Source organism: Anastrepha obliqua, chromosome 2 (assembly GCF_027943255.1).
Source record: "Anastrepha obliqua isolate idAnaObli1 chromosome 2, idAnaObli1_1.0, whole genome shotgun sequence".
NCBI lineage: Eukaryota > Metazoa > Arthropoda > Insecta > Diptera > Tephritidae > Anastrepha > Anastrepha obliqua.
In genome coordinates, this window is record NC_072893.1 from 46,770,745 (window position 1) to 46,783,582 (window position 12,838).

A 12,838-nucleotide genomic window follows, 5' to 3' on the forward strand; every position below is an offset into this window, starting at 1 on the left:
CGCCATCGAATTCCGGACATAAAAAATCGTTAATCACCTCTCGATAGCGCATTCCATTCACCGTTACTGTTGCTCCAGCTTCATTTTCGAAAAAGTAAGGTCCAATGACTCCGTCGGACCATAAACCGCACCAAACCGTCACACGTTGCGGATAGAGAGGCTTTTCAACAATAACTCTTGGATTTTCTGAGCCCCAGATCCGACAATTTTGCTTGTTGACGAAGTGGAAATGGGCCTCATCACTCAAGATGATTTTTCGATGGAATTCCGGATCTTTTTCATGCATTTGAACGACCCAATCAGCAAAGACGCGACGTTGTTGATGATCGGCCGGCTTGAGTTCTTGTGTTAACTGGACTTTATAAGCCTTAAGACTCAAATCTTTATGCAAAATACGGTGTAATGACGTTTGTGGAATGCCTAATTCCAAAGAACGACGAGGAATGGACAAACCTGGGTTTTCTTCAACACTTTCGGCTACCACAGCAATATTTTCGATTTTCGGCTGTTCTTGAGCGCCGTGCACGGGTTTTATTCTTCACTTCACTAACTTGTCTCAACAGCTCAAATTTTTCCACCAATTTCTGTATTGCGCTCTGACAAGGTGGTTCACGTTGACTCAAAAATGTTCAAGTTTTACGAACCATCTCTGAAAATTTGGACCATTTTTATAGTGAATTTTAATAATTTTAATGCGTTGTTTAAGCGTTCATCGTTCCATTTTTATTAATGGTGTAGTTTCTACTTGTCAAATATCAAAAAATACCAACTTCAAAAGGCACATCTACCAAAATAGCGGGCTATTCAATATAACACCTGTTATAGGAAAACCCTTTAGGTTAGGCTAGGTTAGGTTTACCTGGCTGGCTGAAGGCCATTACATAGACCTATTAGTCCTTAGTGGTACCAGTTGGAGCTTGACCCTTACTTTTCCTTACAGTTGTTGTTGTTGTTGTGGAAGGGATTCAGTATTTTCCCTGAAATAATCGTAATTATTGACTAGCACCGTTTTACTACCCCGTCCTCGTATAATTATGTTTGTTTTTTTTTTTGTTCTAAGTCAGATCCATTTAGTGAGGTCCACGGATAGCAGCAAATTCTTTATCTCGATGCCTGAGATCTCATTAATTTGCTGTAAGAAAGATTTACCAAAGGAGCGTAGTCGTGCCCCAGCTAGCCCTGGGCATTCACATAAGTTGTGGAAAAGACTCCTTCGCTCCTTCCGCTTGACAGCTTCTGCAGATAGGATTGAAGGGTAGGATGAGTCTAGCTGCATGATCCCCTACTCTCCAATGGCCTCTAAGGGTTGCAGTAATGCGTGAGAGGTTTGGCCGAGAGCATCCTAACAGATCATTCGTTCTTTGGATTTTGTATGACGGCCATGTGTCTTTTGTTGTAATACATTTAGCTAGTTGCTTCCATCTTCTTTCGGCTAAAGCATTATAGTGGATGCTTTTATTGTGTTCAGTGGGGTGGAGACTGCTATTTCTAGTGTTGAACCTTCTTTGCTAGCTCATCAGCTATCTTTTACCCCGTAGGTTTCTGTGACCGAGAACCCATATCAAAGTTATTTCAAGCCACTGACTAAGCATTCCCAGCTCCTCTCTATACTGTAAGACTAGTTTGGATGAAATGGATTTGGAGTCTAGGGCCTTTAAAGCTGCTTGACTGTCTGAGAAGATAGCTACTCTTGCACCAACTTCCATGTAGAGTTGTAGTGATTTGCATGCTTCTCTGATCGCCAACAATTCTGCCTGGAACACGCTAGCATAGTTAGGAAGACGAATTGACTGAGATAGGTTGAGCGACTCTGAATGGAAGCCAGCTCCCACACCACAGTTCATCTTAGAACCATCGGTATAGATTTCGAAATCGTTCCTTATAGTAGTGTTCTTGTAATAAGCCTGCGTCTTTTGCGCATCTAAGAAAGTCCTGAAGCTCTAACCCCGAGAGACATTTTAACCTGTCAGATTGTGGAGCTCCTAAACATTTCATTAGGGTTCTAGCTAGCAAAATCTGAAGATATCATTGTTTTCAATTCCCATTTTGTATGCGTGTGCCGCTAGCAAATTGTGGCCTGTCAGCATGCCTACGATAGCTGTGCTTTCTTTTCCAGACAGGGCTAGTACGAATCTGGTGTATTTATCTACATTCTGTGTACACATAACTTTTGCAGTTTTGCAAGTGGGTAGATTATTCCGCCTCCTGTTTATGCATATTTTCATTTCCGCAGCGATGTAATTGAATACCGCATTTAAAGGTTTCAGTATGTCGTTTTCTTGTTCAAATTGTATGGAAAGAGCACTTTTGGCAATCTCATCTACAATTTCGTTTCATGCAATACCTTTATGTCCGCGTACCCAATAGATCCCTCTGTCTGCGGCTAGTCTCTCCATGGCTTCCCTGGACCTAAGAACGTTTTTAGATGAAATTTCATATGAGTTTATTGTCTCTTGCCGCCTGACTGTCAACGTATATATTTATGCTGGAGTTGCTCGACGTCCTTGCTACCGCTATTTCTGCAACCTTTCCTACCGCACAGTTTTCTGCTTGAAAAATACTGCAATGGTCAGGGAGCTTTTGATTGGCCGCCTGATGTCCAGCTCCGCGCAATAAATCCCTGCACCTACTCCGTCCATCATTTTCGAGCCGTCAGTAAATATATTAAGCGTATTCGGGCTACGTTTCATACCTCTTCTCCACCCCTCTTCTTCCACTGTTGTTCGGAATCTCTTCACCCAATTGTATTTCGGAGTCATATAGTCCGTATTGGTCCAATAACTCATACCTATTGAGCTATGTCCGAATATTTTACAGGTAAATTCACCCGCTTCGTTAAGTCTTGCGGCAGTGCTAGCTGCTAGACCTTCTGTCGCAATGTCAATCGGTGGTAGGTTGAGTATTCTTTCAAGTGCTGCCGTAGGAGTAGTTTTATCTGCCCCTGTAGTGGAGGGTGCACCAAGGCGTTGAGTACTTTCCATAGGTGTTTTGTGTGTCGTTTTTCTTAATGCAGTCCACCACACTAGAGCCCCATAGAGAAATATTGGCTTTACTACAGGGAAATTCTTTTAATTAGTATTAAAAAAAAAAAAACAATTAATTTTTAATGATTTTAATTATTGAGAATTACTATTTAATCATTTTGAATTACAAAAACATTATTTTTAATGAATTTATTTTTGAAAAAAATATTAATTTAAAATTAAAAAAAAATAAAAAAAAAATATTAATTTAAAATTTAAATTAAAATTTTTTTAAAATTTAATATATAATATAAATATATTTTTTCTACTTAGCATTAAAAAAATTTGAATATAAAACACATTTTGAATGATTTTAATTAATCATTTTAACTAAAAAAATTATTTTTAATGAATTTATTTTTGAAAAAAAGAATCCTTTTTTAATAATTTTTTTTTTAATATTAAAAAATTTGAATAAAAAAAAACATTTTGAATGATTTTAATCAATAATTAAATAATTATAATTTATCATTAAATGATTTTAATTAATAATTTTAACTAAAAAAAATTTTATTTTTAATGAATTTTAGTGAAATTTTTTTTTTAATATTTTGCTTTTTTAACTAGCATTAAAAAACTTGAATAAAAAAAACATTTTTAATGATTTTATTGTATTTAATCATTAAATGATTTAATTAATAATTTTAACTAAAAAAATTATTTTTAATGAATTTACTTTTGAAAAAAAATCCTTTTTTTTTAATTTTTTTTTTTTATCATTTTACCTAAAAAAATTATGTTTAATGAATTTATTTTTGAAAACAATATTAATTTAAAATTAAAATTTAAATTTTTTAAATATATAGTATTTTAAAATATTTTTTTAATTAGCATTACATAATTTGAATAAAAAAAAACATTTTGAATGATTTTAATTAATCATTAAATGATTTTAATTAATCATTTTCACTAGAAAAACTTTATTTGTAATGAATTTATTTTTGAACAAAATGATTTTTTATAAATAATTTTTTTTTTGTATATTTTGTACATTTGCTGTCTTTAAGCTATTATTTTTTAAGTAAATTCTCGGCTATTTTGAGATTTTCTTTTGCAAGCAGTATTTCTGGTGTACACCAATGCTAAATGGAAATTCATTAGTGCGTATAAGCAAAATGCTTATAGTATATCCACACGTTTTTCAATTCAAAGCGACAGCTAATAAGCAGCAACACTTTTTTAAGTTTCCTTCCCGTCTTTTCTACTTTTTTGAAAGTTTTCGCTTTATCTTATAAAAAACTGTAATATATGTAAATTGGATTTTGTAATTAAACTGTTTACGTACTTATATAAGTGTGCACACACACACACATGCATAGGTATGTGTATATGCGCAGTCTGTGTGGCTACTCAATTACAAAAGAATTTTTACGGTTCCTTATCTTTAAATTTGCTTTCACAACAAAACATTTACGTTTAGTGTGGGAAATCAAATTAACTGCCTACTAACTTTAATTAGTTTTTACTAGTAAACAACTATAAAACAAATACTTCACTTATGACATCTACTGGTGTTGCTCACTTCGTCAACTGCGCCAATTGTTTTTAACTGCAGCCTATTAATTTACAATAAAGTTTTTTACTTGAAGGCTTAAAAGCTATGATACTTCTTCCGACTATCAGGTGAATATGGAAGAGGTAACTCACACCGATTGAGTTAGAAGTGAAATTTTCATAAATTTATTTAAATATTACTAGACTTCTTCTGTTTAAGAATTTGCTGTGGGCGTTAAAGAAATTCAATTAAATAAACGTGGTTTCGAAATACAGTCACTCACACCTTATTAGATACAGATACGAGTTTTTTGATATAGATATTTCACAATATTTTGCGAAAATGGAGTATGCAGGCATCTTATTTATTTTGCTTAATTACATTTCTCAACATAAAATACAAAAAAGTGTCCACGCATTTCATTGTAATGCAAAAAACACAAAAATGCATGCTGCAGCTTAAATGATACAACTGAAAGTACCGGTATTCCCTGCGCAAGTTTCAACAAACGAAAGTATATTTTTAGTATGCGAGAGTTGGTAGAGTCAGTTTGGCTTGGCCTGGTACGCTTGTTTTGTTTTTTTTAACCATGAGAGCACGAACTTCGATAAAAAAGCGTGAGCTAGTTTTGGAGCATTTAATAGGACTATGAATAAGTTCGTGCGGTTTTACAACAGATGGCGTAACTTGATTATTATTCCATCGATCCACATTTCCAAACATTCATTGGAGAGCTACTGTCGTAAGGCACAAACGTCAGTATAAGTTTTTTATTTGAAGCGTAAACAACAATATTTTTACCACACTTGAAAATGTCGAATTTCGTGCCAAATAATGTGTTTTTGCGGGGAATTCTTCTTCATTATTTTAATATGAAGAAAAAAGCAGCCGAAAGTCATCGTATCTTGGTGGAAGTTTATGGTGAGCATGCTCTAGCTGAGCGAACGTGCCAGAAGTGGTTTGCACGCTTTAAAAGTGGTGATTTTGGCTTGGAAGACGAAGAACGCGAGGGTGCGCCGCCAAAGTTCATGGATACCGAATTGGAGGAATTGCTCGATCAAGATCCGGCTCAAACGCAAGAAGAGGTTGCAAAAACTTTGGGAGTTGATCAATCAACCATTTCCAAACGTTTAAAAGCCATGGGAATGATCCGAAAGGTAGGCCATTGGGTGCCGTATGAATTGAAGCCAAGAGACGTTGAACGCCGTTTTATGGCATGCGAACAACTGCTTCAACGGCACAAAAGAAAGGGTTTTTTGCATCGAATTGTGACTGGCGATGAAAAGTGGGTCCATTACGACAATCCAAAACGTCGGACAACGTATGGATACCCTGGCCATGCTTCAACATCGACGTCGGCGCAGAATATTCATGGCCTGAAGGTTATGCTGTGTATCTGGTGGGACCAGCTGGGTGTTGTGTATTATGAGCTACTGAAACCGAATGAAACGATTACGGGGGATGTCTACCGACGACAATTGATGCGTTTGAGCCGAGCACTGCGAGAAAAACGGCCGCAATACGCCGATAGACACGACAAAGTTATTTTGCAACATGACAATGCTCGGCCACATGTTGCACAAGTGGTCAAAACATACTTAGAAACGCTCAAATGGGATGTCCTGCCCCACCCGCCGTATAGTCCAGACCTTGCGCCATCCGATTACTATCTCTTCCGATCGATGCAACATGGCCTGGCTGACCAGCACTTCCGTAATTACGATGAAGTCAAAAAATGGATCGATTCGTGGATTGCGGCAAAACCGACCGAATTTTTCACAAAGGGAATCCGTGAATTGCCAGAAAGATGGGAAAAAGTAGTAGCAAGCGATGGACAATACTATGAATATTAAATTTGTAAGCATTTTACGTCAATAAAGTTTCAAATTTCGAAAAAAAACCGCACGAACTTATTCATAGTCCTATTAAAAAGAGGAATGTCGCATCGCAAAATAGCTGAAATTGTACATTTAAGATCGTCAACAGCTCAGCTCATATTATTTAACGCCTGGTGCATGAAAATCGTGTGCTAAATAAGGGACGACAGGCCCTTATTAAAACTTTCACCGAGAAAGTGTGTCAGTGATTAGTGTCAGTGCCACATAAAGAAACATCTAGCAACAAGCCCTTCAAAGTTAGCTGAAATAACCAAAAATGATTGAGGTGCGACTTACCATACAGAAATTGTTCGAAGAGTACTGAATGAGGCAAATTTCAAAGGCAGAATCGCCCGTAGTAAGCCTTTCGCAAGTGCAAGGAATAGAAGTAAGAGATTGCAGCTCGCGCGTGACCATCCAAATAAGTATTCACAGTTTTAGAGGACCACGCATTTTGCAAACGAGGTAAAACTAAACATATTTGAACCAAATGGCACACCTTTTAAATGGCGCGAGGCCAGGACGGTGCTCGAACACAAAAATTTGTGACGGCGTTGGCAAGGGTTGGGAAGGAAGGAACAATAAACAAATAGAGTAAGATCGGGTATTGTGGGCTAATTGTGGGTAATGTGGCCAACGTCTGTATTTTTCATAATCACGAAGATGCACTAGGAAGATTGCTTATGAACTTGAAAATTCATATAAAGGATGTTTTACGTTGCTCGCCTTTTGCATTGGACTCTTTACAGATGAGCAGTTGAACACAAATATTTTGTGAAGTGCAGTCGATTTGTTTTTCAGTGGCGGGTAATATTAATGGTATTTTTTAGCAAGTGATTATTTTTAGAGTGTTAAAGTTCAGATAGAATTATTAAACTATTCTGCATTTTTTAATGCGGTAAGAAACTCTTTTTAAATTATTTAAACAAAAGTTTGTAATACTTTTTTTCTTGTAAATGGCACAGTGGCTAATGTGGGCTAGTCAGCGTCGGATATTGTAAACTAGTAGCCCACATTACTCCCTTAGTATTTTTCAAATTCTTGTTAATTTTCCTGTTTTGTAACCCAATTATACATTTTTAGACATGCCAATAATGGAGAAATAAGGAAATGGACCCCGGTATGGTGAAAAAATCTATTGTAGCTGTTAGGAATGAGGAGATGGGCACACTTTTTGCATCAAAGACTTTTGATGTGCCGCGTTATAAAGGGTGGTTAAATTTCAAGGGCCGATGTTGAATGTGAACCACACCTAAACGTCAACGACACCGTTGGACTTCTTTCTTTGGGGTTATTTGAAATAAATGGTGTACGTCGATAAGCCAGCAACAATTCAAGAGCTAAAGGATGAGATCATTCGGCACATTAACGGTATAGAACTTCAGTTATGCTTCAGCGTCATCGAAAATTTGGACCATCGGATGGAGGTGTGCCGCCGAGGCCGCGGCAGCCTTTTGGCTAATATTTTGTTCTATACATAATTGAATCATACCAATATTGTCATAATAAAGAGAAATGACGATAATTTTTTTAAAAAATTTTATTTGATTCAAAATCAACACCGGCTCTTGAAACTTAACTACCCTTTAGATAAGGAAGGGCGCCGAGGCCGCAGCAGCCATTTGGCCAATATTTTGTTTCAGACGTAATTGAGCCATACCAATATTATCTTAATTAAGAGAAATCATGATAATTTTCTAAAAAAATTGTATTTGATTCAAAATCAACACCGGCCCCTGAAACTTAACTACCCTTTAGATAAGGAAGGCCGCCGAGGCCGCAGCAGCCATTTGGCCAATATTTTGTTCCAAGCGTAATTGAGCCATACTAATATTATCACAGTTAAGAGGAATAATGATAATTTTTTTTTAAAATTGTATTTGATTCAATATCAACACCGGCCCTTGAAACTTAACCACTCTTTGCATTGCAAAGTATGGCAAGCCTGCTTTTAAAAACTTTACTTGGACGTAAGCTAATCCTGGATGAAGCCACAGAAAAAGACCTTGTAAGATATACAGATATACATTAGAAATGAAATCAAGACTTTGCGGCCTCACAAGACACGATATTCGTTCCCTGGCGGTGCAATTGACGGAACTGCCAAAGTACCAAACAAATTTTCGGTCCTTAAGCAATTTCCCGGGAAAGGTTGGATGCATGGATTCCTGCGCAGGCACAAAAAATGAGCTTAGTTTTCGCTCTCCAACGGGAACGTCTTTTAAAAGAGCAATGGGTTTCACTAAAGGAAATGTAAAGATGTTTTTTTCTATTTACTTGAGCAAGAGTACGAGAAACACAAATTTCCACCATCTGCTGTACAGAATGTGAATTTATATTTACCTAATGTTAATTAATTTTTTTTCAAATAGTCAACCAAGAAGGACATTAATTAAAATTAAAAAAATATATAAATAAATTCATTGAGTTATTATTAACTCTTACAATTGTTTTTGGTTATTTTAATAGGACTATGAATAAGTTCGTGCGGTTTTATTGACGTAAAATGGTTACAAATTTAATATTCAAAGTATTGTCCATCGCTTACTACTACTTTTTCCCATCTTTCTGGCAATTCACGGATTCCCTTTGTGAAAAATTCGGTCGGTTTTGCCGCAATCCACGAATCGATCCATTTTTTGACTTCATCGTAATTACGGAAGTGCTGGTCAGCCAGGCCATGTTGCATCGATCGGAAGAGATAGTAATCGGATGGCGCAAGGTCTGGACTATACGGCGGGTGGGGTAGGACATCCCATTTGAGCGTTTCTAAGTATGTTTTGACCACTTGTGCAACATGTGGCCGAGCATTGTCATGTTGCAAAATAACTTTGTCGTGTCTATCGGCGTATTGCGGCCGTTTTTCTCGCAGTGCTCGGCTCAAACGCATCAATTGTCGTCGGTAGACATCCCCCGTAATCGTTTCATTCGGTTTCAGTAGCTCATAATACACAACACCCAGCTGGTCCCACCAGATACACAGCATAACCTTCAGGCCATGAATATTCTGCGCCGACGTCGATGTTGAAGCATGGCCAGGGTATCCATACGTTGCCCGACGTTTTGGATTGTCGTAATGGACCCACTTTTCATCGCCAGTCACAATTCGATGCAAAAAACCCTTTCTTTTGTGCCGTTGAAGCAGTTGTTCGCATGCCATAAAACGGCGTTCAACGTCCCTTGGCTTCAATTCATACGGCACCCAATGGCCTACCTTTCGGATCATTCCCATGGCTTTTAAACGTTTGGAAATGGTTGATTGATCAACTCCCAAAGTTTTTGCAACCTCTTCTTGCGTTTGAGCCGGATCTTGATCGAGCAATTCCTCCAATTCGGTATCCATGAACTTTGGCGGCGCACCCTCGCGTTCTTCGTCTTCCAAGCCAAAATCACCACTTTTAAAGCGTGCAAACCAGTTCTGGCACGTTCGCTCAGCTAGAGCATGCTCACCATAAACTTCCACCAAGATACGATGACTTTCGGCTGCTTTTTTCTTCATATTAAAGAATTCCCCGCAAAAACACATTATTTGGCACGAAATTCGACATTTTCAAGTGTGGTAAAAATATTGTTGTTTACGCTTCAAATAAAAACCTTATACTGACGTTTGTGCCTTACGACAGTAGCTCTCCAATGAATGTTTGGAAATGTGGATCGATGGAATAATAATCAAGTTACGCCATCTGTTGTAAAACCGCACGAACTTATTCATAGTCCTATTATATAGTGGCCCACTTTACCCGAATACCCTGGGCCACATTACCCACCATTTTGCTTTTCATCAACTTTTAAGGTAGTTTCAATTTTTCTATATTATCAGACGAAAACGATTATATTAAACGATAATCAAAGATAATTCAATATCTGTTAAAAAGAAAAAAAGATCGCTTTTTTTACCATTGTTTTGGCAGAAATGAATATCAAGGTAAAATGGTGCCCACAATACCCGACTTTACTCTATAATTATTTAAAGCTTTTACAAAAAATTTTGGTTCAATTCTCTAGAAAATTAAATATTAAAGATAACTTTCGCTTTTATCAGCGACCCTAAGCACAAATCGTAAATAATGCAAAAATGGTTAATATTGTATATAAATATCCCTAAATTTTTAAAGTTTTGCTGCAATTCCTACCACACCGTATTTATACTGAACAAAAACGGCGATCTTGTGACTGGCACCCAGTGCCAGTGCTTAAATTATGGAGAGAACATTTCTCGAGCCTGTTAAACAGTCACAGCTGTCACAGATATTGTGAAGATCTCAATAGCCCAATCGTTGACGACGCGACTGTCGTTGCGCTACCTGACCGTGACGAGGTGAGAATAGCGATAACGCGGCGAAAGAACAACACGACAGCGGGAGTCGACTTCAAAGTGAAAAACTTGAAGTTCGAAAGAGAATTCCCAAAAATTAATAGGCGAAAATGGTAATTGAAAAATTGTTTTGTTCCGGGGAAATTTGCTATTCTTTCTATTAAGAGAGTTTTATTTTTATTACCCATTTAAGGTAAGCAGCCTACTATTTAATGAAAAGCAATAAAAAACGCCGCCGCTTTGCGCAAAATGAATATAAATTGGTAGCAAGCACTCGCTGACGAACACACAGCTGTCGTGAACTGCTTACATAGCGCAACTTGGAATACTTTTAGATACCCAGCACAATGAAGTTATTTTTTCTAATTTCGCTTTTATCAATACTACACACCAACATTGCCTTGGAATTCACAGCAGAGGATATACTTTATTCATTGGAACAAATTAGCGAAGGCATAATTGAAAGTGCACCTGGAGCTTTGCGACCAGACTACGTTTTCAAGACCATTAAAAATATAGTTGAAGGACTGCCTGCTGAAATTCTATATAGCGTTGCAAATGCCATTTGTAAGTGTCCGTTCACTTGACGAGCATTAAAATAAGATTTCTGCTAGCTTGAAATTATTAGGTTCGGCGGTTATTGCCAAGGGCAAGGATAAAACTCCTGATCAATATGAACCAACACTCGGAGATATAAAATTTCAATTTCGCACATCCTGCGATAAACGAGAATATCCAGTCGCAGATCCATCAGGCTTGGCAGAGGATGAAGATTTTGACCCTGACAAGAATACGGTTATATTTGCGACTGGTTGGACTACTACGACTGTGAATAATGAGCGACATGACGCGTTTGCCAAGGCATATAATTGTCGCGGTGATACTAATTATCTGGTATTAAAAATTTATTACTTTCAAATATTATTCTGGTTGTCTTCAAGGGTTTCTAATTATTTAAGTTCTTTTCAGGCGCTAGATGTAGGTAACTACATAAACACACTCTATAGCTGGTCATCAGAGAATACCGACAAAATAGGTAAATATCTTGCCATAGGCATACAACGTTTGGAGTCCATTATAGATATTGGAAAACTACATATAATGGGTCACAGTCTGGGTGCACAAATAATGGGTTCGGCTGCTCGTTATTACCGCGATTTGACTGGGAAAACGTTGCCCTACGTAACTGGTCTTGATCCAGCTTTTCCCTGTTTCAATGAGGGCGAAGAACTCACTGTCATATCTTCTAGCGATGCTGACTTTGTTGATATCATTCACACGGATCCTGGTGTAAGTGGGCAACCCCAAGCATTTGGTCATGTTGATTTCTATGTAGGTGGTAAATTCCCAGTACAAGACGCCTGCAATGATCCACAATGCTCACATGAAATCGTTTGGCAATATTGGGTTGAGTCGGTTTACCCAAATAATGTAGATGATTTTCTGGCAAAGCGCTGCAACTCTTTGGATAGTTTGCAGGAGGGCAAATGTGTTGGCAGTGAATATCCAATGGGATATGCTGTGCCCCATAAGTTACGAGGCAGATATGTTCTAGAAGTGAATGCTGAGAAGCCCTATGGCAAAAATGCTACTGCGGACTATACTAACCCTGAAACCACTGTATGTGGCAGTTGTGAAGAATTGCAGTGAAAGGCGCGTAAATACTAGCAATTTTTTAAATTTTTTGCTCTAGTATTCATAAAAATATAACTATGTACTCCACCACTATCTATATACATACATATTTTATCAAAAATCCAATAAATAACCAAACCAGCACTCTTATCCATTGTATGCGGAGGATTATGTAGAAGTAGAAGCTGACCCTGCGTTTTGGGAATATGGCACACAAAACAATTTGCAAGTGATTTCGGGCTGACAGAGGTTTTATGAAAGATTCTTATTTGTTTTTATGTTGCTTTGAGTTGCCTATGGGGGGTTTTGGGAGAGAAATACTTGATGTCACACCTTAGGGTATTCTCTGGAATACAGTAAAACAATATTGGCGTCATGCGATAGGCGATTCATAAAGCTCAAATCTATAATTAATTTTGCAATGAATTACCTCTAAAAAGAAATATAGAATTAATTTTTATTGCAAATAAGGTAATTTAAATTTATTAAAACA

General features: G+C 37.2%; 1 protein-coding gene across 1 annotated transcript; it reads left to right on the forward strand.

Annotated features, from left to right (window-relative positions):
* Positions 1–10,978: 10,978 nt before the first annotated feature.
* LOC129237452 (vitellogenin-1-like) lies at positions 10,979–12,495 on the forward strand. Its single transcript, XM_054872218.1, has 3 exons — positions 10,979–11,277; positions 11,339–11,604; positions 11,680–12,495. The coding sequence occupies exons 1-3, from the start codon at positions 11,058–11,060 to the stop codon at positions 12,358–12,360; spliced, it is 1,167 nt and encodes a 388-aa protein (XP_054728193.1). The 5' UTR covers positions 10,979–11,057; the 3' UTR covers positions 12,361–12,495.
* Positions 12,496–12,838: the final 343 nt, after the last annotated feature.